At 41.8% G+C, this 27,728-nt stretch overlaps 1 protein-coding gene across 3 annotated transcripts; it reads right to left on the bottom strand.

Annotated features, from left to right (window-relative positions):
• Positions 1-663: 663 nt before the first annotated feature.
• On the bottom strand, positions 664-27,728 carry COPS3 (COP9 signalosome subunit 3). 3 transcript variants are annotated; one of them, XM_045889706.3, is made up of 12 exons: positions 27,560-27,726; positions 24,020-24,149; positions 21,846-21,958; positions 21,703-21,752; positions 20,133-20,225; positions 18,597-18,776; positions 15,705-15,845; positions 13,394-13,567; positions 11,522-11,608; positions 2,343-2,456; positions 1,288-1,368; positions 664-988 (listed from the first exon to the last, which is right to left on the bottom strand). In XM_045889706.3, the coding sequence occupies exons 1-12, from the start codon at positions 27,612-27,614 to the stop codon at positions 935-937; spliced, it is 1,272 nt and encodes a 423-aa protein (XP_045745662.1). In that variant the 5' UTR covers positions 27,615-27,726; the 3' UTR covers positions 664-934. The 3 variants fall into 3 exon arrangements, with proteins under 3 accessions (XP_045745662.1, XP_045745663.1, XP_064439124.1); XM_045889707.3 differs by having other exon boundaries at positions 20,133-20,293; positions 27,560-27,658; XM_064583054.1 differs by lacking the exon at positions 15,705-15,845 and having other exon boundaries at positions 27,560-27,728.

Here is a 27,728-nt window from a genome sequence, read left to right as displayed (position 1 = left end):
ACCATATGACCCCCAAAGCCTCTCTATTAGGGGCAACTTTTCACACGACTCATGAGGTGTCAGTTTCTTTCTGTAAATAATGAAAATGTGACTGGCTATACAAGTTGACACATTTTAAAAAGTGAATGCTGCTAGCGAGAGAGAGTTTCAAAGACTAAATCTAATTTAATCTTATGACACTTCACAAAGACCCCGCACCATTCCCCAGCTTAATCGGTGAGTCCTCATCAGACACATTTCAGACTTCTGTTGAGAGACCCCGAACATAATAATCAAAATGCAGCCATGTAGCTTAACTGAAAATGCTTCTGGAAGAAAATGTGGGAAAGTCTGGCACTGGTCTCCTAAAAAAAGCCATTCCCAAGACTACAAAAGAGTGTGGCACACGCCACAGGTTAGAAAGAGCGCAACAGCATCTCTTGAACTCACAGTTCATACTGTCACTAAAATGCCTGTTAATTCTATTTATAAAGATTTAGCTTCTGCGTTATGAACTCTCCCAGACTTTTTTTTTTCCTCTTTAAAGGCAACCAATATCAAACTTTAGATTGAAATCTTCCAAAAATTCCTGAAGTTTAACTATTTCTGTTCACAATGAATATATCCTTTAAAAACTCTTCAGAGGGGGGAAAAAGTGATACAGAAGACACATCAATGTTCAAGTAATTTAAAACAAAAAGGTAGATTTAATGCAATAACAACATTAATCTGAGGATAAATAAATCCACAACAGACTTTAAAGTTTGAATTTTTTTTTCCTTTCTTGGCAGAGAGAATGGTTTTCTTAAAGCACATAGGACTGAAGATGTCAAAACAAAATGTAATCTCTTAATGTCCAGGTCAAACAGGCTTGGTCTTCCCTGCTGCCCTCCTAACACTTGCCACTGGCCAAGGTGATAAATTTCTCTCATCTAACTCAGGATGGATGTTAGTTTCAAGAGTAACTAGATGGTTTGTTTCCAGAATCATCTTCTTGTGATCCCATGCTCTGTAAAGAAGAAAGTGAGACCATCTACTTATGTTTGCTCTTGCCAAAGGTTTCCCACCAGCCCCAAGCAAGCACGCCCCATCCCTTCCCAAGGACAGTCACCCTGTGTACAAGTGGAGAGGCTGTAGTTTGCATACTTCCAGACTGTAGTTTGAAAATGTGAACTTAGTGACAAAGATTTTCAAGAACTTGGGGCAACTAAACATTTAATCTCATATCAAGCTCACATTCCTGATGAGGAAATAACCTCTCCTTTTCTATCCAGGCCACTTCTAGTTAATAAAGGGAACCCTAATCACCTTTTGTACAAACTGGGGGTTCACTGTGATCTCCTGGTCCATGGCCTTCAGTCGCTCATCCAGCTCTATGCACTTCAGCATCTGGTGATAGACACGTTTGAAGGTGGTTATTAGAAAAGTGAGTTTAGGTCAATTTACCTCCTTTTTAACCTAGAGTATTAATATGGGTGCTAATAGGTTCACAATCCCATGATCTGAAACACCTGGGGCTACACAGGTTTTGGAATCAGAATTTTTTGAATGCAGAAAATTAACAGAGTACAAGTACTGTAAATTAACTAACAACCCAGCAGGATCTAGGGCAGCTCCCCATAATCAAACACATTAATATCCTTTGCAGTGAAACCTAAAAATAAGCACCCTAAGCGGGATAAAGACCATGCATCATTTTGGGTGAAATTCACCATCACACTGAGTTACCAAAAACCTCCAGTTTTCATGGGTTTCTGGATTTTAAACTGCAAAAAAGGGAGTGTGGAAGTATCCTATGTTACTCTGCATTGCTTTTAGGCTTCTGAGATTTAATGTCTGAGGTAAGGAACACAGACTGCCCACACAATCCCAATTCATGTCTTGAACCCAGAGGGGTACTCAGAGCAGCGTGACCTCAGAAGCTGCAAAGGGGACCCCGCTCCGGTCCCTGGCTGCTGCCCGACAGGGAACCGAGGGACGGCCTTCCTCCCCCAGCCGCCCCGCTGCCTCCCACTCCTCCTGCAGAAATGAGGCTCTACGTTATAAATGGTGGTTGGGTGTGAATAAAACTGTACCAATTGTAAGACCCTAAAGTGTTTTAGTAGCTGAACTAGGCTCTGGTGAGCTGATGGGAAATCCAGCCCACCGTTTACTTGTTATAACCATACAGTCTGGGAGAGGTTGAAGCAATGACTGTTTTCAAAATTACCTTCTAGGAACTATGATGTTTCTAGAAACTATTTGGAACTACCTGTATTTTAAAACTAAAATTGTCCAGGATCATGGAGGCAGTATTTCAAATATAGCATCTCAAACATCAATCAAAACAAACAAACAAATCAAAACCTGGCATTCGTATTTACCTCCTGGTCGATGTTATGAAGCATGGCCGGATTATTATATTTTTCAGGGTTATCATGGAAACTGACCATACCGTCCTTCTGATTAATACTTGCAAAAATTTCACCATCCTCTATCTGTAAAAAAAGGAAATCAGGAAAGTAGTTTAGACCTGGACACTATGCAAAGCTATAGTGTTTCAATCTAATTGGGGGAAAGGACAAAAAGCAATAAATTTGTTTTCGTATTTTTTAAGCACCATCTGTTTATTCAACAAGTATTTATTGAACACCTACTATGTGCTAGGCACCATTATAGATGCTAAGGAGTGCAAAACACACACACACATACATACACACCTGCCCTTACCATTTTTTACTGAGGTAAGTTTCACATAATGTAAATTAACCATTTTAAAGTGAATAATTCAGGGGCGCCTGGTGGCTCAGTCGGTTAAATGTCTGCCTTCGGCTCATGTCATGATCCCAGGGTCTTGGGATCGAGCCCCGTGTCGGGCTCCCTGCTCAGCAGGGGGCCTGCTTCTCCCTCTCCCTCTGCCCCTGCTTGTGTTCCCTCTCTCTCTGTGTCTCTGTTAAATAAATTAAAAAATAAAATCTTTTAAAGATAATAAATACATAAAATATTTTAAAAAAATAAAATGAACAATTCAGTGTAATTTGTAATGTGTAACTACCACTTCTATCTAGTTCCAAAACATCTTCATCACCCAAAAGGAAACCCTATACCCGTTGGAGCAGTGACTCCTTTTCCCATCCTCTCAGCTCCTGGCAACCACCAATCTACTTCCTGCTCTATGGATTTGCCTATTCTGGACATTTCCTATCATTTGAATTGTATATGCTTCTTTTGTTTCCTGCATCACCCAGCATAATGCTGTTGAAGGGCCTTGCATCTTAAACTGTGAAACCTTAACACATTTTTGTTTCACCGCACTACAAATTATCTTCTGATCCTTCAGAAAAACTTTCCTGCCAATGCTGATTCCAAGGTAGTTTCAAGGTCTATGTTCTTTATTTGCTTCAATGACTAGGGATTTATTTGACTGGCCTTTACAGCCAAATCCTGTCCAGGAAGTTAGAAAGTGAGAAACCATTAAGTCTCATGAAGGTATTATTATTAACACATTGCTCCATATTCTAGCTTTGGAAGGGATCGATGCTACCTACTGAAACAGCAATCAGTCCAACACATATTAAATAGAATAGGTCATCCTTTATGTGCTCACAGACAGCTGCCTCTTTAAAACGTGGGTGGAATACACCCAAATGAAATGCAAACCTAGGTTTACCACAACAGCTCTTTTTGTAGTAACCAGAACTAGAAACAACCCGTGTCCACCTAATTAATGGGAAAGTATACTCACACAGTGAAATACTGTAGCCCTGAAAATGAAGGGAACTACATACAACATTTTGCTCATATTCGAGCAAAAAAAGCCAGACCCAAACAAGTATATACTGTACATGTCCTTTTGTAAAAGCTCAAAAAAAATACAAAATAGAATGTGAGAAGTCAGGGTAATACCTTTCTAGGCAGGAGTAGGGCTAGAAGCAGGCATGAGAGATGGTTCTGGGGTGCTGCTAATACTCTGATTTTTGATCTAGGTGTTCCTTTCACAGGTGTCTTCTCTTTGTGAAAATGTATTTGGCTATATACTTAAGTACACTTTTCTCTGTGCAGGTTATATTTCAAAAAAATGTTTCCTTAAAAAATCCCTAACATACAATCTGAATAGGCCAATATCTATTAAAGAAATTGAATCTGGGGTGCCTGGGTGGCTCAGTCAGTTAAGCGTTTGCCTTTGGCTCAGGTCATGATCCCAGGGTCCTGGGACTGAGTCCTGCATCGGGCTCCCTGCTGAGCAGGGAGCCTGCTTCTCCCTCTCCCTCTGCCTGCCACTTCCCCTGCTTGTGCTCGCTCGCGCTCTCTCTCTCTCTCTGTGTCAAATAAATAAAAGCTTAAAAAAAAAAGAAATTGAATCAATAATTAATAACCTTCTAAAACAAAAAGCACGAGGTCCAGAAGGATTCACTGGTGAATTCTACCAAACAATTAAGGAAGAAATTATATCAATCTCTACAATCTCTTTCAGAGAATAGAAGCAGAGGGAATACTTCCCAGCTCATTCTATGAGGCCAGCATTACCCTAATATAAAACCAGACAAAGACATTACAAGAAAAGAGAACTACAAACCAATATCTCTCAAGAACATACATGCAAAAATCCTCAACAAAATATAAGCAAACCCAACAATGCATCAGAAAGAATTATACACCATGGGGGCACCTGGATGGCTTAGCTGGTTGAGCATCTGACTCTTGGTTTTGGCTCAATCATGATCTCAAGGTCGTGAGATTGAGCCCCGCATCGGGCTCGGCACTCAGCAGTCTGCTTGAGATTCTCTCTTTCCCTCTCCCTCTGCCCCTACTCCCACTCTCACGCGCTCTCTCTCACTCTCTAAAATAAATAAATCTTAAAAAATTATACTCCCCCAGGTATGCAAGAATGGATGAACGTTCAGAATCAATTAATGTAATTCACCACATGAGCAAACTAAAGAGATTATGTTCCTATCAACAGACACAGAAAAAATATTTCACAAAATCCAATAACCATTCATGACAAAAACTCAGTAAACTAAGAGTAGAGGGGGAACTTCTTCAACTTCATAAAGAGTATCTACAAAAACCCTACAACTAACATCACACTTAATGGGGAGAAACTCAAAGCTTCCCCACAAAGAACAGGAACCAGGCAAGTATTTCCCCTCATATCACTCCTTCTCAGCATCATACTGGAAGTTTAGTAAGAAGAGAAAAGAAAATAAAAAAGCTGGGAAAGAAGAAATAAAACTGCCTTTGTTTACGGACGATAAGGCTGCCTATGTAGAAAATCTGAAAGTATCAACAAAAAAACCTTCCTGGAACTAACAGGCAATTATAACAAGGTTACAGGATACAAGGTTAATATAGAAAAGACACATGAAAAACTGCTCAACATCAGTCGGCATTAGGGAAATACAAATCAAAACCTCAATGAGATATCACCTCACACAGTCAGAATGGCTAAAATTAACAAGTCAGGAAACGACAGATGTTGGCGGGGATGCGGAGAAAGGGGAACCCTCCTACACTGTTGGTGGGAATGCAAGCTGGTGCAGCCACTCTGGAAAACCGTATGGAGGTTCCTCAAAAAGTTGAAAATAGAGCTACCATATGATCCAGCAATTGCACTACTGGGTATTTACCCCAAAGATACAAATGTAGTGATCTGAAGGGGCACCTGCACCCCAATGTTTATAGCAGCAATGTCCACAATAGCCAAACTATGGAAAGAGCCCAGATGTCCATCAACAGATGAATGGATAAAGATGTGGTATATACACACACAGGAATATAACGCAGCCATCAAAAAATTGAAATCTTGTCATTTGCAACGACATGGATGGAACTAGAGGGTATTATGCTGAGCGAAATAAGTCAATCAGAGAAAGACAATTATCATATGATCTCATTGATATGAGGAATTTGAGGAAAAGACAGAGGATCATAGGGGAAGGGAGAGAAAAATGAAACAAGACGAAACCAGAGAGGGAGACATACAATAAGACTCTTAATCTCAGGAAAGAAACTGAGGGTTGCTGGAGTGGAGGGGGAGGAATGGGGAGGACACTGGGGAGGGTATGTGCTATGATGAGTGCTGTGAAGTGTGTATGACTGCTGAATCACAGACCTGTACCCCTGAAACAAATAATACATTATGTTAATAAAAAAGTCACTTTCCTGTATACCAGCAACAAATGAGTGGAAATTCAAATTAAAAACAATACAATTTAAAAACTGGAGCATCATCGGGGCGCCTGGGTGGCTCAGTTGTTAAGCGTCTGCCTTCGGCTCAGATCACGATCCCAGAGTCCTGAGATCGAGCCCCACATTGGGCTCCCTGCTCGGCCAGGAACCTACTTCTCCCCTCCCACTCCCCTGCTTGTGTTCCCTCTCTAGCCGTCTCTCTCTGTCAAATAAATAAATAAAATCTTTAAAAAAACAAAAGACCGGAGCATTAAGCACTGTTTCTATTCTGCAGGTTGGAATTTTTTCCATAATGCTACTTATCACTGACAATGGCCTCTCTCCTTGTGCATCCGTGCCTTACACCGCGCTGAACTGGATAGTGTCCTTGTGTGGAAGCATCGGCTGGACTGGGTCAAGTGCAGGTGTACGGTCCTGTCCCCATCCCGGGTAACCATGTTAAGCTCCCGAAAAGTACCCAGGAGGAAAATTCAGGTGTCTGCTTATCTTTGCAACGTGACAGCACTTGGAATTGCACCATGGAGCATGCTCAGAAATAGTAAATTTGTCTCCTGCCGGGATGCAAAAGGTCCATCTTCTGCTGAGAAGTGGTATGGGAGAATACTCGGTCCTTGACTAGACATGGCAACATCATGCAGTGGCTCCCTGCAAACTGACGCGTTGGTTCTTGATACAGGCTTCATTTGCCAGTCATGTTGCTTAGTTGGGAAGTAAGCAGAAAAGGGTCTTGAGATCAAGGGGTGGGTCTAGGAGGGGGGACACTGGTCAATCCTGGTTAGGACAGGAGTTTCTTGCTCTGCTCTTGGTGGCATCTCCTTTGTCAAAACCAAGATGTGAAATTAAAGTCATAGTTCTCTTTATTTAAAAATTCTAATAAATACTCAAACTTTGAAAAAAAAATTAATCAAAACAATACAATTTACATTAGCATACTCCCAACCCCAAATGAAGGACTTAGGAATAAATCTAACAAAATATGTACAAGATCTATAAGGAAAATCAAAGGATAAGAAAGGAAATCAAAAAGGACTAAATAAATGGAGAGATATTCCAGGTGCACAAATAGGAAGACTCCCTATTATCAAGATGTCAGTTCCTCTCAATTTGATTTATAGATTCAACACAAGCCCAGTCAAAATCCCAGCAAATTATTTTATGGGTATCAACAAACTGATTCTCAAGCTTATGTGAAGGGACAAAAGACCCAGAATATTAAAGGAGAAGAACAAAGTTGGAAGACTGGTACTACCTGACCTTAACACTTCCTATAAAGCTACAGTAATCAAGGCAATGTGCTTTGGGTGAAAGAACAGACAAATATATCAGTGGAACAGAACAGAGCCCAGAAATAGGCCTACATAAATAGTCAACAGAGCTTTGACAAAAGCGCAAAGGCAACACAATGGAGCAAAGACAGTCTTTCCAACAAATGGTACTTGAACAACTGGACATCCACATGCAAAAAAAATGAATCTAGACACAGACCTTAGATCCTTAACAAAAATCAATTCAAATGGGGCACAGATCTAAAGGTAAAACGCAAAAACACAAAACTCCCAGAAGATAATGTAGGAGAAAACCTAGATGATCTTGGGTGTGATGGTAACTTTTTAGATGTAACACTAATGACACAATCCATGAAAAAAATTAATTGATAAGCTGGGCTCCATTAAAATTAAAAGCTTCTCTTGCAAAACACAATGTCAAGATAAGACAGGCCACAGACTGGGAGAAAATATTTGCAAAAGACACATCTGACAAAGAATTGTTATACACAAATATACAAAGAATTGGCCTAGTTGGCTTAGTCAGTGGAGCATGTGACTCCTGATCTCAGGGCCGTGAGTTCAAGCCTCACATTGAGCACAGAGATTAGCTAAAAAAATACACACACACACACACACACACAGAATTCTTAAAACTCAACAAGAAAACAAACATTAAAAAATGGGCAAAGAATCAAAAGGAATGAGATCTTGCCATTTGCAACGACGTGGATGGAACTGGAGGGTATTATGTTGAGTGAAATAAGTCAAACAGAGAAAGACATGTATCCTATGATCTCACTGATATGAGGAATTCTTAATCGCAGGAAACAAACTGAGTGTTGTTGGAGTGGGGGGTGGGGTGGGAGGGATGGGGTGACTGGGTGATAGACACTGGGGAGTGTATGTGCTCTGGTAAGCGCTGTGAATTGTGCAAGACTGTTGAATCTCAGATCTGTACCTCTGAAACAAATAATGCAATATATGTTAAGAAAAAAAAAAAAGAAGAAGAAGAAGAAGAAGGTAGCGGGAGGGGAAGAATGAAGCGGGGGAAATCGGAGGGGTAGACGAACCATGAGAGACGATGGACTCTGAAAAACAAACAGGGTTCTAGAGGGGAGGGGGGTGGGAGGATGGGTTAGCCTGGTGGTGGGTATTGAGGAGGGCACATTCTGCATGGAGCACTGGGTGTTGTGCACAAACAATGAATCATGGAACACTTCATCTAAAACTAATGTTGTAATGTAAGGGGATTAACATAAGAATAAAAAAATTAAAAAAAAAAAAAAATGGGCAAAGACCTGACCAGATACCTCCACATACAGATGGCAAATAAACATATGAAAAGATGCTTCCCATCATATATCACCAGGGAAGTGCAAATTAAACCGTGATACCACTATACGCCTATTACGGTGGCTAAAATCTGGAACGCTGACAACATCACGTGCTGGTAAGGATGTGGGCCAATCGGACCTCTCTTTCATTGCTGGTGGGAATGCAAAATGGTGCTGCCACTTTGGAAGAGTTTGGCAGCTTCTCACAAAACTAAACATAGTCTTACCATATGATCCAGCAATCACACTCCTTGGCATTTACCCAAAGGAGCTGAAAACATATCCACACAAAAACCTGACATGGATGTTTAGAGCTGCTTTACTCATAGTTGCCAAACTTTGAGAGCAACCAAGATGTCCTTCAGGAGGTGAATGGATAAACTGTGCCACATCCAGGCAATGGAATATTACTCTGCACTAAAGGGAAATGAGCTGTTGAGCCATGAAAAAACACTGAGGAACCTTAAATTTTGATTACTAAATGAAATAAGCCAATGTGGAAAGGCTAACTACATACTGTAGGATTCGAACTATCTGACATTTGGGAAAAAGCAAAACTACGGCAACAATAAAAAAGATCAGTGGTTGCCAGGGGTGGGATGAAAAGGCAGAGCACAGAGGATTTTCAGGGCAGTAAAAAGAACTCTGTATGATACCGTAATGATGGCTACATGTCATTACACATTTGTCCAAATCTACAGAATGCACACCACCAAGAGTAAACCCTCACGTAAACTAGAGACTCTGAATGACCATGTGTCTAGAGAGGTTCAGCAACTGTCACACACGTGCCACTCCGGTGAGGGTTGCTGATAACGGAGAAAGCTGTGGATGGGCAGGGGCAGGGGGCATATGGGGTACCTCTGTACCTTCCCCTCAATTTTGCTGTGAACCTCAAACTGCCCTAAAAAAAAAAAAATGATGTCTTATTAAAAAAAAAAAAAAACAAAAACAAAAAACACCCCACAACAATCCCCACCCTCATAGACCTTGTATCTAGGGCGAGTCTTGAGCTCACACCCAAGCTGGACAGCGTGGTTATCCTGGGCGGGATCATGTCTGCTGTGGGAGCAGGCCTCCGCATTGCAGGATGGATAGCAGCATCTCTGGCCTCTATCCACTAGATGTTAGGACCCCTAGCTTTGACAACCAAAAGTATCTCCAGACATTGCCAAATGTCCCCTAGTAGACAAAACACCCCTGGTTGATCCAGAGCCTGTCAGGGTCTGTCTGGGTTGGTCACACAGGGTTCAAAACACATCCCCCTCCTTTAATCCCTCAAAGCACTTCCCTAGCTCGTGTGTCCTCACAGGTGTCATAAACACTCATGCATTTCTTCTCACCCACCAAATAGCGAGTTTCCTGGGAGTACTGTGTAACTTACTCAGTCTGTGTAACCCCTGTGGGGCTTAGCAAGGTGCTCTTGACAGGCACTCCATGGTTGGTCAAGTCAGACAGATTTGGTTTGTTTGGGAGGTGTGTGTGTGTGTTGAGAATTAGGCTAAAGGAAAAAAACTTCAAAACATTTGTAAATTGCCTTATGGAAAGGAAGTACTCCATTATCACAATGGAAAATAGTTTTATTACTCCTAATCCTGATATGGCAGTGCTCCTGAAATCAGAGGGGGAGATCATTAGCAGAAAAATGTAAAATGCTGACTTGTTACACTCAAGATTTGCCTGACCTGGGCTGAGGATGTAAGTTTGGTTTGATGGATCAAATCAGAACCATGTATTTACAAAACTGAATAGGTAGGTAGATTACAATGTATCAACTTGGTGGGTCACCATGTACTCATTTATTTTTAAAGATTTTATTTATTTATTTATTTGAGAGGCAGAGAGAGAGGGAGCATGAGCAGGGGCAGGGGGGAGGGGGAGGGGCAGAGGGAGAGAGAAAGCAGACTCCCCATGGAACAGGGAGCCTGACCAGGGGCTCGATCCCAGGACCCCAAGATCATGACCTGAACTGAAGGCAGACGCTTAACCAACTGAACCACCCAGGCACCCCTACCATGTACTCATTTAAATGACGCTTATCCAAATTTGGGGAGTGGAGAGATGCAACTGGGACGTTACCAGCAGGGGTATTGGTAATATCTGCTTTCTGAAGGCAGGTACTCAGATGGTGCCTCCTTTAGCCCCCTTTATTATAGATATTGCTCTAAGTGCAGTCATGAACTAACAATGGCCCACAAGGAGTTAAGGGGCTCAAATCAGATCCCAGTCAATGACTGTTCACTCTCTAGGTGAACAGGACATCCTTGGTGTGGGCAGCAATGCCATGACCTACATATGGGCACAAGTTCATGACGTCATCATGGACCAGCACATTGAGTAGCAGTGCTTTATGACCCTTGGTACATCTGAACTATTTCACAAGCGTTTTAAAAATGTAACAGGACACACCATGCATATCATATGAGTACATAAAAGTGGAAAACCCCATAGATTTTAAAGAAGTAACCCAAAATGTCCAGAGGTTGACTTTGGATGTCCCTCTCTTTCTCTCGCTCTTTTTTAAAAGATTTTATTTCTTTATTCGCCAGAGAGAGAGAGAGCACAAGCAAGGGGAGCGGCAGGCAGAGGGAGAAGCAGGCTCCTTGCTGAGGGATCATGACCTAAGCCGCAGGCAGCCGCTTAATCAACTGAGCCACCCAGGCATCCCTCTCTCTTTCTCTTTTTTAATATTTTCTACAATGAACACCTATGACTTTTACAGGGACAAAAATCCACTAATTAACTTTTTAAAAGTGAAAACTCACTTACCATGTGTAAGACATATTTCTCTGCCTCCTGAGGTCCAGATAACTGCACACGACTTGCCATATCTTGTAATGATAATGTTAAAAAGGTCTGAAATCCAGAAGTAGAATTAATCACAGGTAGAAACAACTGAGGACATACATTTTATTAACTGTGTACAGAGCTCTAACGAATCACTGAAAATCTGCTTTCTATTACTGTGCAAAATAATTTTTTGTTGTGAAGATGACTTAAAGTTGATGAAACCTGTGGCTTTAGCCATCAGTCTCCTAGAGGAGTAATGACTTCTAGAAATGTATCCTGCACATACTTTCCTATGTGTCTGAGAAACATATGCACTAGGTTATTTACTGCAGCACTGTCTGTGAGAGCAAAGGACTAGAACCACTTAAACGTCCGCCAACAAAGGGCAGGTTAGTGCAGTCTGGTACAATTGCATCAACAGACTCCTATGCAGTTGTAAAAAAAAAAAAAAAAATTAAAAAGTAAGGATACTTCTCATGGACTGAAAGAGAATCTGAGAATGATAACGTGTACCATTAAATATAAAAAAGGAGAATGGTGTGCATGGGACAGAGAGCGTGTGTGTATCTGTGAGAGAGGAGGTGTGCGTGCACGCGTATGTGCATAGCCCCGCTCTAGAAGGCCACCCGAAAAACTGGTAATGCCGGGTTGCCTCTGAAGAAAGAAAACAGGTGGCTAGGGTACAGGAACCGGATGGAGATTTCTGTCTCTTTTGAATGTTGTATTGTAAATAAATAAATTTAGTTGACGACATCGCATTCATTCTTCAAAATTTCAAGCGAAAGTATGTAAACCACATGGGGGCTTCGAAGGAAGTTGAGTGTTTAGCACTGCTCTGCAGGGGACCGGAAAACAACCCCTTTCGGGAACACACCAAAAGAGCTCTTTTCTTAAGGAACTCTGGTAATATTTACAGCAACAGCCTTCTCAGAGGGCCTTCTCAGAGCAGGGCGTGTTAAAACCCTGAGGCTGAGAATCTGTAATGAGCCAATGACCAAAAAATCTACATATACTTTAGTTCAGAGAGTAGCTTCCAAGAAAATGAAATTATTGTTAATTTTAAAGAAGTCCATAAGCAGTTTAAGACAAGTGAAGACTTACATTTCCTATACCCTTGCTCGGCCTACTTGCCTCGACAACTCTGGCTTCTCACCACTCTGGCTTCTCCAAGTCTGCCCACTGTCAGATCCTCCACCCAGTAAAAGCAATCCTGTAGGTTTAAGCGGCTCTCCGCTTCCTGTTACCTGCAGCACGTGCCTTTGGAGGTCACCTGAGATTTCATGTTTCTTCTATACTTTTTTGTACTGTTTGAACACTTGGTAATCAGCATGTTTCTTGTCATCCAAAACCATCAGCTTCCTTTCATTTTGGAAAATAAAACTCATGTAACTGGCTTACCTCCTACCTCCTGCACATAGCTCACTCAACTCTGGCCTAAGTGGCAATGTCAGAGTAGTGCCGTGTTCAAGTAAGAAGTTCAAACAGAGATCAGCACAGCCCAGGAGGTTCCGCGCTGGTCACAGGGAACTCGTGTGTGCATCGTTAGTTCTACCCCGTCTGCCCGTGGCTCTGTTGACCTCTCTCAGGCTACCTTTCTCTGTCTCCCCATGGAGCCGTGTCTCCTACCTGTCTTCCTCTTCACCTGTTCCTCTTCTCAAATACCCTGCTCTAGCCCTGAAAAGACCAGAAGGTATAAATCAAACTCTTTCTAAGTCATCAGTTGTGAAAATAGTAGAGACATCCTGCCACACTTTATCCCTGTCTCTGCTTCCTCGGCACTGAGAAGGGGAGAGAGGAGGGGGAGGCCCAGGGGAATCAGGAGATGCTATCTGAGGGCGTCACTTGCCTCACCTTGGTTAGCCTTTGAATATTCTTCTTATAAAGAGAAGACAGGCATTGCTTCACCAGCCCCATGTTGTTATCACGAGTAAAAGTCTCACTGTGCTTGTTCACCAGGTTGCGGAGTTCTGAGGGATTATTGGTTGAATAGACTTGTGCTAACTCGTGGTACGCATTGCTAAGAGGCTACAGGTTTAAAGGTGGGAAAAAATCAGATTAAAGCAGTAGAGATATACACTTCGTATAGGAAGCAAAAGAAGACATGCTACTATGTTTTGAAAAAGTACATTCAATATCCTTTACTGTTACCTAACAACTTATAATTTACCCAAAGTGAATGCCTAGTTTTTACAGGTAATTACACTGGGAAAAAGGAAGGCAAAATCTCCCATCATTCTCAACTCTCTTGCAAACTTTCTCACACACATACACATACCTCATCAGATGCAACAGGATCATCTGCTCTTTTTTGATAAGAAAAAAGAAGACAGAACAAGAGAACAAACAGTGGTTGACAGGGCCTACTAAGAGCCTGAGCTGCTTTAGGGATTTTATATACATTATCCTCTATTTTAAATATTAAGAAATTGGGGCAGAGGTCTGAAAGAATGTAGGGTGGTCATCAGGGGCACAGGTAGAAATTGGGTTCAAGGGCGCCTGGGTGGCTCAGTCGTTAAGCGTCTGCCTTCGGCTCAGGTCATGATCCCAGGGTCCTGGGATCGAGTCCCACATCGGACTCCCTGCTCGGCGGGAAGCCTGCTTCTCCCTCTCCCACTCCCCCTGCTTGTGTTCCTGCTCTCGCTGTCTCTCTCTGTCAAATAAATAAAAAATCTTTAAAAAAAAAAAAAAAAGAAAAAGAAATTGGGTTCAAGCCTCTATCTCTACTCTGAAGTCTGTGTTCTTTACCATGGATGATATCTTCATAAATAAACTACTAATGCTTGTAAATGACACCCTGCAGTCATGAAGACATCACTTTATAAAAACATCCTTACTAAAACAGGGCAGCTCAAGGGCCACCTGAAGGGACCATGCCGTTCTCCAAAATGATCTGAGAATGGCTACCCTAAACCTACACTGCCCATCACTCTTCCACACAATTAAAGGGAATCTCTCTTAACCACCCCCACCCCCATCTGTGACTGGGCAGCCTAGAGCCCTAAGAACCACAATAAGGGTCTTTGGCAAAGAACACTTGGTCATCTTCAATAAGACAGCATAAAAATCTTCTCATTGGGAAGATTTTCAAATTGATATCCTGAAATTTTGAGTTCTATACAACGAAGAACAGGGTTAAAATTGTTATCCAGGGGCACGTGAGTGGCTCAGTCGGTTAAGTGTCTGCCTTTGGCTCAGGTCATGATCCCAGCATCCTGGGATTGAGGCCTGCATCAGGCTCCATACTCAGCAGGGAGCCTGCTTTTCCCTATCCCTCTGCTTGCCTGCCTACTTGTGATCTCTGTCAAATAAATAAATAAAAGTCTTTAAAAAAAAAATTGTTATCCAAATGACTGTGACCTCATGACCTTTTGAACCGCCCAATTTTATTCTAAACCATGAACATGTATTTAAAAAAATTTTTTCTTTTAATTATTTTTGGGGCGCCTGGGTGGCTCAGTCGTTAAGCGTCTGCCTTCGGCTCAGGTCATGATCCCAGGGTCCTGGGATCGAGCCCCACATCGGGTTCCCTGCTCAGCGGGAAGCCTGCTTCCCCCTCTCCCACTCCCCCTGCTTGTGTTCCCTCTTTCGCTGTGTCTCTCTGTCAAATAAATAAATAAAATCTTAAAATAAATAAATAAATAAATAGAATAAATTCAATTGTGGGTAACATGTTAAAAAAAAGAAATTATTAATTTTTAAATGTAATCCCAAAGCTGGATCCTCAGTGAAAACAAAAGTTCAGTGAGCAGAACTTGTGGTTTTCATATGGGGGCTCTGGTAAGATTTCCCAAAGCTTGGGCAGATTGAGTTCAATAAAATCAGCACTGCCTTTTCAGTATTTCTGCTAAACTGTAATGAAGAATAACAACGACAACAACAACAACAAAACAACCTTTATAGGAGCCTAAACATCTACGGCAATTATTACTCAAAGCAAAAGTTTGTAAACAAATTTCTAAGAAACATTCCACCCCAATCAGGTGATCAGAGGGTATATGGCTCCCAGACCATAATGTGTGTTATTAAATTTATTAAATGTCTGCTAACTTGAAGCTGCTGGGAGAGCTAAGTCGTTAGAAAAGAAAATTACAGAATTAGTCATCATTACAATTTCCTTATGCACTTAACATGTCACCTAACACATCCATTTAAAAAAACTCACCTTAATGAATCTACCCACAATTTGAGACGTATATTTCGGTAGCTGTTGTACTTTTCCAAGTAATATCAAAGAAACTAGAATATACTTTTTATAGGATTCCAACATGATGTGGCTGACCGCCATGGCAGGAGTAGTTATAGCCTGAGCAAGAGGAGAGAGAGCTCACCATAACAGAAAGGGCAATCAGCTACACGTATCACTTTAATTAAATAACAATTCTTACATTACATGTCCTATTAGTATTTTTAATAGCATCTTCATTGAGACACGATTCTCATGCTATAAAATGACCCTTTCCAAGTATACTACTCAGTGGCTCTCGGTATATTCACCGTACTGTCCAACAATTGATGACCATTACCTAATTTCAGAACACTTCCATCCGTCCAAAAAGAAACCCCCCACCCCTTAGCAGTCATCTCCCACTCTCTCCTCCCTCAGGCCCCAGGTAACCATCGTGCTACTTTGTCTCTGTGGACTTGCCTATTCTGGACATTGCATAGAAATGGCATCATAATAAACATGTGGGCTTTTGTGACTGGACTGGCTTCTTTCTTGTTTTCAAGGCTCATGCATGTTGTAGCAGTTACTGGTGTCTCATTACACTTTATGGCTGAATAATATTCCACTGTAGGGCTAGACCACATTTTGTTTACTCATCCTCAGTTGATGGGCATTTGGGTTGTCTCACCTCCTGGCCACCATGAATAAAGTGGCTGTGAACATCAGTGTACATATTCTGGGGGAGACATTTGTCTTCATTTCCCTCAGGTACATTCCTAAGAGTGGAATTGCTGGGTCATGGTGGTAACTCTAGGTTTAACATTTTGAGGAACCCCAGACTGTCTTTCACACTGGCTACACCATTTGACACTCCCATGGGCAGTTATGAGGATCCCAAATTCTCCACCTGCTCATCAATGCTGGTTATTGCTGGCTGTCTCTTTTTAGTTCTAGCCATCCTACTGGGTGTGAGTTGGTATCATATCGTGGATATGATTTGCATTTTCTTGATCACTAACGATGATGAGTATCTTTTCATGCATTTATTGGCCATTCGTGTATCTTCTTTGGAGAAATGTCTATTCAGATAGACATTTTTAATGTCTTTTTAAATTTAGTTTTTTTATTGTTGGGTTGTAAAAGGTCTTTGTACATTCTGGCTGCAAGCCTCTTATCAGAAATAGGATCTGCAAATATCTTCTCCCACTCTGTGGCTGCCTTTCTACTTTTTTTCACCGGGATTTATGAAGGTCAGGGAGAAGTAAAAACTATCATACCCAAGTCAGCTCAAATATTCCAAATCAAAACCCAAACCACTGAGCCTGTGAGGTACTTGGAATCTACAGAAACACTCACATAAGTGCATGTGGATACACGTACAATGATTCCTACCACAACGCTGCTCTAATCGTGAAATAGCACAATCAACGAACGTTCTCACCAATCAAGGACTAGTAAATCAAGTAGGTCGACATGTGGCGTGATGTGAGATAGAGCTGCTTTCACTTTTTGCTTATATAATGCTGTAAGATCTGATTTTTTTCCAGTAAGTACATCTTCCTCTTGGAATTTTTTTAAGCAGTAAAAAAAATCTATCACCTTCTGAAATTAAGGTACTAATGCCATCTACAGCTGCCTGTGTATTATTCAAACACAGCTGCATGACACAGACGAACACTAGACAATGTTTGTCGTTAGGGCAAAATCTGGGGATAAACACACTTTCAGTGAAAAGGCTCCTATCTGTATCAAAGATGTTTTGTTTTTAACATTTTAACTATTTGTGATAGAAATATTTTTTCTAAGTGCATTGCATACTTTCCTGTTTAATGCCCTCGTCATCTTGATATTTCTGGCTCATTAGTATGTTATCAGCTATCATATTGGGCTATAAAATGATCATCTGCTCAGTGGCTGTGAAGTGTCTTTATCATTTTGTGAAGAACTCAAACTTTTAACTATGTACTCTGAAATTCTTAAAGGGAAGTCACCTTGAAGATTTTACTTGACCAGACACATCATTTTTTTGAGTAAGCTCTACATCGAACATGGAGCTTGAATTCAAGACCCCGAGATTAAGAACTGCATGTTCTACTGACTAAGCCAGCCAGGTGCCCCTGACTAGACATATCCTTTAATGACACCATCACGGCCCAACAGCACATTCTAGTGATTCTTCCCTCAGTCCCCTTACAGTGTTTATCAACCCCCCACTGAGGCAATGCTCCGTCAGAAAGGCGTGCCATGCATGTCTATCTATGTGTTAACATTTCAACTAAATTGTGAGCTCCTTCAAGGCTTAGAATATCCTTTATTACCTTAATATGTGCTATGGATGTAATAAGAAATATAAACATCTGACAAATTTCTTAAAATACTAGTATTAGCCAATATTGTATCTCTTTCTCAGACTCTAAAAAATTCTACCAAATTGTGTAATATATCTCATTACACAGACCAGTGGCCATTACACAGACACAAAGCAGGAAGGGGTTTTCCACGTAAGAATGTTTTACTTATTAAAATAAACAAAACCTAAAACACGTGGTTTTAGAACAAAAAGACACTTCAAAGATCATTCAGTTTAATCTCTTCCCTTTCTGCAAAGGAAGCTGTAAAGGCCAAGGGATGTACACAACTTAACCTGAATCAGACAGGGTGTGAGCGGCAAAGCCTCGATCAGACCCCACGCAGTAGAGCTCCTCCCTCCACTACCACTCTCTTCAACTTAAGGAACAGTTTACCACCATTTACGTGATGACAGAGAAACAGTGTTTGAAAGGATCTCCACCTGAAACTCAGAGGCCCAAGATCAATCCACCCTAGTTGTGCACGTCTTTGATCACACAAGTTCAACGCAACCTCAGGGGCATCTAGAGAGATGATTACCTGTTCATAAAAGTACAGTGCTCTTTCGAAGTTCTTCAGCCCGGTATAGATCATCCCTCCATAATAATAGTAACATAAAAAGTGCTTTGCATCATAGGCTCCATTCTCTTTACAGATATCCATCATGTCCACATCAAGGTATGGAAGGGCAGGCTTAAAGCATTTTGCCAGCAAACAAAGCTGTGAAAAATTTTATGTTACATCATCATTTTAATTGTACTTGGCAGGCTTTTGCAGAAGGAGCAAATTCACAGACTCCAGAAAGGTCAAGAAAATATTTTAAACCATTTACTGATTAAAAATGTTCTAAATGTTGACACAGTACCCCGTTTTCCTAAGCATTCAGAATAAAACAGCATTTCTTTATAAAAAGACTAAGCAGCCATGAGATAAAGTACTCCACAGATGAATGAAAGCTCAGCTATAATTAGCCCACCCAGCACCCATTCAGTTTACAGATACCCAGACAAGTGAGTCCTTTTTCTCTTTGAGGAGAACAGAAAAGGACCGGTATAGTATGATAAAAACTAAGTTTCTCTTCAATTATTTCTTTTCAATTGCTGAATCCTGTATGTAAGTATAGGGAATTGCTCAACTCAAACTCAACAAGGCAAGCACATGGCAATGTTTTGTAACTGCATGATGATGCTGGTACAGGGGTAGATCCACGTACAAACCCAGAGCTGGGCGTTTAAGACCATGCACTTTACTTACTGTATGTGTGTTATACCTCAATCACCAAAGGTTTTTAAAAGATAAAAAGCAAAGAAAAAAAAAAACACCTTGATGTGATATGCAAACTGTAGAGTGGGACATCTGTTTGGAATAGTCCAGGTACCATATTATTAATTAAAAACACAATCTACACCCCGTGGGGCTGGTTGAGCCCCCTCCCCAGCCTTATGGAATACTCTGTAGCTGCAAAGCACTGATGTGCAGTCCTCTCCAAGATACACTAAGTAGAAAAAAGCAAGGTACACAAGAGTTCATACAGATCATTGCTATTTGTACAAAAAAAAAAAATGAGAGAAAAAAATGCACGCATTTGCTTATATGCGCACAAAATATCTTTGGAAGGATACACAAAAAACTAACACAGATTTCCTCTGGAGAGAAGAGATGGGTGGCTAGTGAGCAGGGTGGTAGGGAGACTTCATCACACGTCTTCCCTTTTGCCTCCTGGGTTTGTAACCATGTAAAATAAAATAAACGAGTAACACTTCAAAGTGTAAGAAGTTACCTGTATTTATTCTCAGGCTCCCTAATTCCTTAAAAAGAAAATGACTTGGGACATTTTTAACATCACAAGCATTACTTACTCAGTTTACTCACATCACAAACCTACTGGCTGAGTCCCACTCTACAGTTTGCGTTCAGTAGCAGCCAGCTGAAAATTCCCTTACTAACAAAGTTAGTATATTTTTCAACTTCTAGAGCCTATCACAGTCTCCACCAAATTGCGTTCCTTTATTGAGCAAACCCATGACCAACCCTCCACCTCTGACTCAGTGTGACTAGTACTCCTCGGTGGCTCACCTGGCAGAGATCAGCGTGTATTGAGGTCAGCTGGTTTGTATTCATCTGCATCTTGTCTATGGCTTGCTTTAGGATGCCAATTCCTCGCAGGGGCTGTCAGAAATGACATCTCTTTCAGATAAGTTCTCAAAGATGGCAGCACATTGGATCTTATGTTGTCACTTACAAATAAAAAATAACACTAATTGATAGGTTCCTTTAAATAACAATATGAGGTTTCCATACTCTTTCAGGAAATTTCTGTCCCTATTCAGTCAGAAAGTGTTTTCTTAAGCTGTTTCTTATGCTATTTTAGAGTAATTAAGCACTAATTTTTAAATCATAAAGCTTTTTTTTTCAATGATGGTCAATAATCAAAAAAGCAGTATATTACCCTCTCAACAGTTCATTATATTTTTATCAAGACAAACAAAAAATTTCCAAATTATTTACAATAAAGAGCCCATGCTTAGTAAACTTAGCTGTGGAGAAAGATGTTGGCATCTTCCCACAGAGCAGTCTAGGGATCAGTCATAAATTCTCCCCAACACCACCATCTCTTACCTGATAATAAATTCCTATTGAAACTGGTACCATAACTTATAAACCGTTTCCTGCCTTGATTATAAATAACAAGACCAAGCTTCAAGTGAGGTAGCCAGTTGCTAGACAGGAGATGTGATTCTAAAATCGCTAAATAACTTACATGGGTTTTTCAGTAAAGATTTTTTTTTTTAACCGTTTCTTTCAAACCACAGTTTGTTTAATATTCCGACAAAACACCAAATGGTTCTGTCTTGTCTCCTTCCAAGCACTATCTTAAAGTTCAATTTCGAATAATTTAAAAAACCCGCAAATTATAACTTGTGCCAGTATCGCCAAAGTTAAAAAAGACCAAAGAACTGTTTCTGATGAAAGGAAATGAAAGAGACATGACAACCCGATGCAATTCATGATCTGAGATTTTCTTTTGTTGCAAAGGACATTAGGGAAACCAGTGGTAAAATCTGAATAAGGTCAGTAGATTTGTTTAAAGGATTCTGATATTGATCATTGTATTGTGGTTATGTAAGAGAACATCCTAATTTTTAGGAAACACTAATTGAAGTATTTAGGGTAAGTGGCAACGTATCTGCAATTTTCTTTCCAATGGCTCAGAAAAAAAAGAAAAAGAGAAAAGGTAAATAAGTGTGGTAAAAGAATGTTAACATCTGGAGAATCTGGGTGAAAGGTACATGGGGATTCTTCATATTGTTCTTGCCACCGTTTGTAAAGCTAAAATGTCATAAGCAAAAGTTAAAAGTTCTAGCAAACAAAGAAAAACCCAGTATATTACAACATAACGGGCGCTGGGATGGTAGTTCCAGAAACATCCACCAGCAGTAGCTGACTGCCCTGAGGCACTGCTTCTCCCTGTGTCTCAGAGGCCTCATCTGATGTGGGAGCTAGCTATCCCTACAGCCGATGCCTGGTTACCACATACATCTGTCAGGATGCTCAGTACTAACCTGGAACCTTAAGCAATCAGGTCATTGTGTTCGTTAGCTATTCCTTGAAATGTAACCATAAATACTTGAATAACATTGCTTACCTGCTTCCTTTCCACAAGTGCGTTTGTCAGCTGATGGCAAAGCCCAGCAACTAGAGGCAGCAATGACAAAACGTGGACAACATCAATGACTACACAGGCGAAATGCATTCGGTAGGAAATAAACAAAGTGGTATTTAGCTTACAAGTGTCTGTTGCGTATCGGATGTGCTCCCCGTTACAAGTGCTGATGAAAAGCTGAACCTGTGAGAATAACGTTTCGAAGTCAGGAACACTAGGCATGGAAAACTTCACAAATCTGGAATAAAGAGAAAAGAATCAATTCACCCTGATATTTCACGGGGGAAAATGAAGAAGTAACTGAGGCCAGAAGGCCATCCTATCTCCAGTGCTCTATAAAAGTAAATGAGGCATGGTATTTTTAAAAACTAAAAAATGGACTGACCTGGTTCTTGGCACAATCAAGACACAGAACATAGACACAAATAAAGGCTGAGAAAAATATGCTTAAAAAAGACCTTTGAAAAAAGAAAACTCCCTTAAATGAGGCCAAATATCACACTAATATTCCTGAAGGAACTGAATATAAACTTCTAACCAAAAGTTTTCAAAACCATTTTTCTTTTGAGCTCTAGTGTGCTTAGGGCTATTTAGTCATCTGAAAAGCAGTTGTTGTTTTTCATGCTCTGGGGACAGCAGACTGAAGGGAGACAAGGACCGAGAGAGCTCCAGTCTGGCTGGAGGCTGCGGCCATGGGTCACGGGTGCTGCGGTCCATCTGGGAGAAAGAACCAGCTGACGGGCAGGCCGCAGAGGGGGGTGGGGGAGGACACGGATGATCCACCCTGAGTCACTAGGCAGATGCGGCCCTTCAACAAACACTCTGGGAGGGGGCTAAGGATGGGTTTGTGGAGGAAATCAGATACGCTACTGCCGCTCAGGCACGGCTTACAAGTAAACTACAAGCTCTTCTTTTTCCTAAGGAAATGACCTGCTGAAACTAACTTCAAGAAAAACAAAATGGGTATTACTGCCTGAACACAACTGCTTCTACATCTTTGCATCTGTCCCTCCATCTTGAATATACATTATTCAACTGAACAGTGTCACCCCACATCTGTAATTGAACATCTCATCAAAATGTATCTCAAACAATCTCATTTGGGCCTCACAATAGGTCAGTACGGCCCTGTGATTTCCATTTTGTAAGTACAAATATGGAGCTCAGGGTCCCATGCCTTGTAACTGGAAGAACATAATTCAAATCCAGGGTACTCAGAAACAAGTTCAGGGTTCGCTCCAGGTTTTCTTTTACAGATATACCTTCGAGCTTCCAAATGCTTTCATGTACTTTACCTCACTTGATACACATCTATATGTAAGTTTGTGTGTGCATAAAACATGCATGCTATCCGGTTTTTTTAACCAGCAAACACACACAGTAGAGATCTTTACCTGCCAGCACCATCCCAAAAGAACCTTCTGCAATGGTAGGACGGCTCTTTATCGATGCTGTCAAACACAGCAGCTACATGTGGCTACTGGGTACTTGACAAGTGGCTAGTGCACCTGAGGAACTGAAGAGGCCCCGTCCTGAATTTACATTTCAATAGCCACATGCGGCTAATGGCTACCCCCTACCTAGCGCAGCTCCAGACCCTCATTCTGACAAAGTTTCTTCTCTCTACTCTATTCCTGGCACATCTCTGTCTCAGGAATGGCTGGGCCAGTGAAGCCAGACCCTTGCTGGAGGTCCATTTCCTCTGGGTTTATTTACATTGTTTCAATTTTCATGACAAGCATGACACCCCAATTTGTAATACTAAAACATCAAGAGAAAAAGAATTCTGTCAAGCACACAGAGTTCCAAGGAACAACTGAAATGACATCTATTTAATTTGGTCTTGAACAGCTTAAACTTGTTTGAAGGGAATTGGAAGCAATGTTGCTTTGGATCATTGGTAATTTCACTCAACACATCCCACCGTGCCCTGGGCCATTACTCCCCTATTTGCTTTCCGAGGCAGAAAATGTGGACAATCTGATGGATTACGTGAAGTGTTCAGATACATGCAAACCATAGGACCCACAACTGAGACAGCCATTTGATTTTTTAAAATAAATTTCAAAATGTGTATAAACATAAACAACAGTTAAAAAACGATAAAGCTGAAAATACAACATGCCATGATTAGCTGGGATGAGGAAAATGTAACTACTGTGACTTAAATTTATAATTGTGCTAAAGAGCTCAATGTTGTTTACACGGTTTACTTTTCTACACCAAAAAAACTACAGCCAGAAAATGCAGAGCGTTCAGGTTTAGCAAGCACAGAACTATAAAAGAAGATGCCCCTTACAAAACAGCAAGGACGCCTAAGGAGTGCTCTTGTACATCCAGAGCCCCAAGCACAGTGTCCAGATGGGATAAGTTCTTTGCAAGGAGTTCCCCACTCTTGTTGATCAGTTCACAAAGCTGAGTCATTTGCCCTGGAAAACAGGAATAACACTATCATTCAGTTACAGCACTAACCAAACTAAAGAAACTCCAACCACAGACTTCATACCTCATCAAGAAATGACTTAAAGATGATTTCTTGTATCTCCTTCATTTCAGATGAGGACTCAGAAGGCCCAGAAGTGAAATAGCCTTTGACTATGACCTCAAAACTAGACCTCCCATTTCCCTCTGGCCCCTGAAAGTTTGTACGTTTCCTCCGTTCTCTCTTCCATCCCCCAAGTCAGAAATGCACACATTACTATCACCATTACTCTCATCTCCTTCTCTGTATCCAAAACGTCACCAAACACAATTTTACTTTTAATTTTACTTCCTAAGTCTCTCAAATGGAAAGATGGAAATTATGAAATTCCCATTCCTTTCTCTCTCCCCTGCCTTAATTCGGACACTTATCATTTCTTACCTGGACTGCATCATAAATCTTTGAAACAGTCCCCCTACTTCACTCTTTCTCTCCTCCAACCCATTCTCCATATTGGTACCTGTGGCATCTTTCCAAAATGTAAAATTCAATCATATTACTCCAATGGCTTTAAGAAACCTAATGCCTCAGCCAGGTAACAGGGCCCTGAGCCTCCCCAGCCTTACCTCCTGCTGCCCTCCCCCCTCCAACACACACACCTACTCTGGTCACACCAAGCTCAGAAAATTCACGCAACATGTCATGTTCTCTCACCTTTATGCCTCTACACATCCTGTTCTCCATGCTTGGTCTTCCCTCCTTCACTCTGTTCCTCTGGGTCTTCCTCTACCAACTCATACACTTCATTCAACAATCAGCCTGGGTGTTCTTCAGACCCTCTTCTCACCTCCCTTCCCCCGGCTAACTTGAAAATGTGTTCTCTCCGTGCCCCCTCTGCATCACCTGGGGTTGTGGTGGTTAGGTAATTCAGCATAAACTCAGGTGGACAGGCCGTGTCATTGTTCCAGTTTCAGAATACAGTGCTTACTTACCAGCCAATCAATCAACAGCCTGTTCATTAATCTCCGAATTGATCCACTGATTTTTCTCACATACCGCAGTGTTAGTTTTAACAACTAAGGTATAGAATCTAATTAGGCCTGAGTTGGTACTCTGCAGTAGACTCACTGATTTTGATGCATTATACTGATAACAGACACCAGGGCCACACTCTCTACTTCCAAATGCTACTAGCTGTCTTTCTTGTGGGGGTGGTGGTGGTGTGTATGGGGTTTATGTAAGTCCATGGGCAACAACCTCTTGTCTCCTCCTTTATTGTTCTCTTGCATTTTGAACTTCAAGCTATACATATCAACTATTTTTATTTAGTAGGGGAGGGATTTTCTTCCTTATCAAAACAAACAAACCAACCCACTTAAATAATATAATACTTAAAATCCAAGTGACTGTAGCTAGGAACTTTGGTAATTTCGTTTCTGGAGCTTCTATACTATGCTTTTAAATTTTTCCAAAAATAAAGAAATATACTATTATCGTGTGTACTGCAAAATAAGAATTAAAAAAATCTGTGATCTTATTAGGTATCATCTTTCAAGACAATACAAGTTGAATGGGGAAATATCATCACTTTGTTACAAATCTCACTGGTAAATGTGAAATAGACACCTTCTTCTAGTTAAATAATCTGCCTCCCTTTTTTTACTCACTACTCTAAATATATTTCAAATGGTATGAAACACAAAGAAATAAGCATTTCAGTCCATTATTTTTCCCCAGTTAAGTAACCAATGCAGAGTTGAGATATAAAATAAAAGCTGGGTCACTATGAAATCATAAGACAGTTTAGTGTGGGCCAAGGGGAGAGTAAACAGTAAGTTCAGTGCCACAGGGTGCATCTGACATGAGCCCAATCAGAGATGTGGCCAATGAATTTTCCTCCAAAGAAAGATGGAAATTATGAAATTCCCTTCACTTAAGGTTCACGTTATAAAATTCTGAGTAAGAGCAGAAAAAACAGAAACCTCATAAACATTTACTACGCAGTGAGCATGAGGCACAGAAGCCACAGTCAGTGAAAGTATCATGTTTATCTCTGCCTGGCAGACTGTTCCTACAGCAGTGACATGCACAGCAAGCATCCAAAGCTTTCAGATAAATCTCACTTGATGCTAAATAGTCCCTGTTCCATTTTGTAAGTGAGAAAACTGGCCCAGAGAAATTAAGTGGCTCACACATGAAGTGACTGACAAGATTCCAACCCGAATCTAAATACCCATACTACATCCCAGGAAGTAGAAACCAAACAGTTTGTGCCATAAATGAATGAATGAATGGTTTCTTCATTTATAGAGACTGCAAGTCTACGCCTTCCCTGTGAACCCCGTTTCTATGAATAATAAGGGAAAGGAGAAGTATTTCAATTGAGGCTTCATACCTGATCAGTTAACTCACAGTAACAGTGAGGTAAATAGCACTCCTCCATTTTTACAAATGGAAATAGAGACTCAAGAGATTAAAGGTGACTCGTCCAAGGTCATGCAGCTCCTAGAACTTTACAATTAATAGCTGCTAGCAGTAATCTGTAACTGCATCTATTGCACCTCATACAATAGGTACTGTTTCAAGTGCTTTTACATGCCTCCTCTCATTCAATCCCAACACCTCTCCGAAGTAGGGACTAATTTCTATTTTAGAGATGAAGAGACAGGGTGGTTAAAGGGACCTTCACAGCCTGCAACTGATTACTTTAATTCTGAGTCCAGCATTCTATATTCAGGTGATGAGATGAATGAACCAAAGAGCATGAAAATTTAAGTAATAATGGTCACCATCCCACCCCTGGAAATGGAGCCTTACAAGCGAGAGCTCCCTCGGCACTCTGCCGGACTAAAATAGGCCCGGAGGCTTCCCGAGGGCGCGCCGGCCGGCACCTCGGGGGCCGGCCAAGGCAAGCCTCCGAGCCAGGGCACCCAGAAAGGATTCGTCTCGCGCCCGCTGCCCGCGGCCTAGTCCAGAGGCGGCCAGGCGCCCCCGTGACAGACGAGGCTGTGCACCAATCACCGCAGGAGGGGAGGCCGAGGGGACCAACGGACGCTCGGGAAGGCGTCCAGCGGAAGTCACCGCCCCCAAAACTGTCAAGCGAAGCGCCCGGGTGGAAGGGGCCCGGGCCGGGGGGGAGAAGGGTCCAGCCGGCCCCAGCGATGGAAGGTGGCCAGGTCGCCGAGCGCACGGGCGCAGACGAGAGCAACGGAGACCGAGAGGGCGAGGGGGCTGCTCGAACTCAGCCGCGCCCGACCCCTCCGTGGTCTGAGCGCCGCAATCCCGAGTCCGGCCCCGGAGACGAGGCTGGGACTAACAGGGATGTCCCAGCCGTCCGCGCTGGCGGCTGGGGTTGCATGCCCGTCCCCGCGGCCCGGAGGGCCCGCCCAGGCCCAGCCTGGCGGCCCAGGGCCTCACCTTGAGCCGAGAGCTGTCGGACACTGTTCACGAATTGCTCCAGGGCAGACGCCATGTTTCCCCCCAGGCGGCCTGAGCAGCAGAGGCTGCTCACGCGGGAAAAGGCGGCTGCTCTGGGAGGAGGGGCCGGGGCGATCCTCCACAGGGCCTCAACCGCGGCCTGACGTCA

This window comes from Mirounga angustirostris, unplaced genomic scaffold (genome assembly GCF_029215605.1).
Source record: "Mirounga angustirostris isolate CCGP_5_RB_7025 unplaced genomic scaffold, mMirAng1.0.hap1 SCAF_17, whole genome shotgun sequence".
Classification (NCBI taxonomy): Eukaryota; Metazoa; Chordata; class Mammalia; order Carnivora; family Phocidae; genus Mirounga; species Mirounga angustirostris.
The sequence above is the reverse complement of the archived record's forward strand: the minus strand, read 5'-3'. Positions and strand labels throughout refer to the sequence as shown.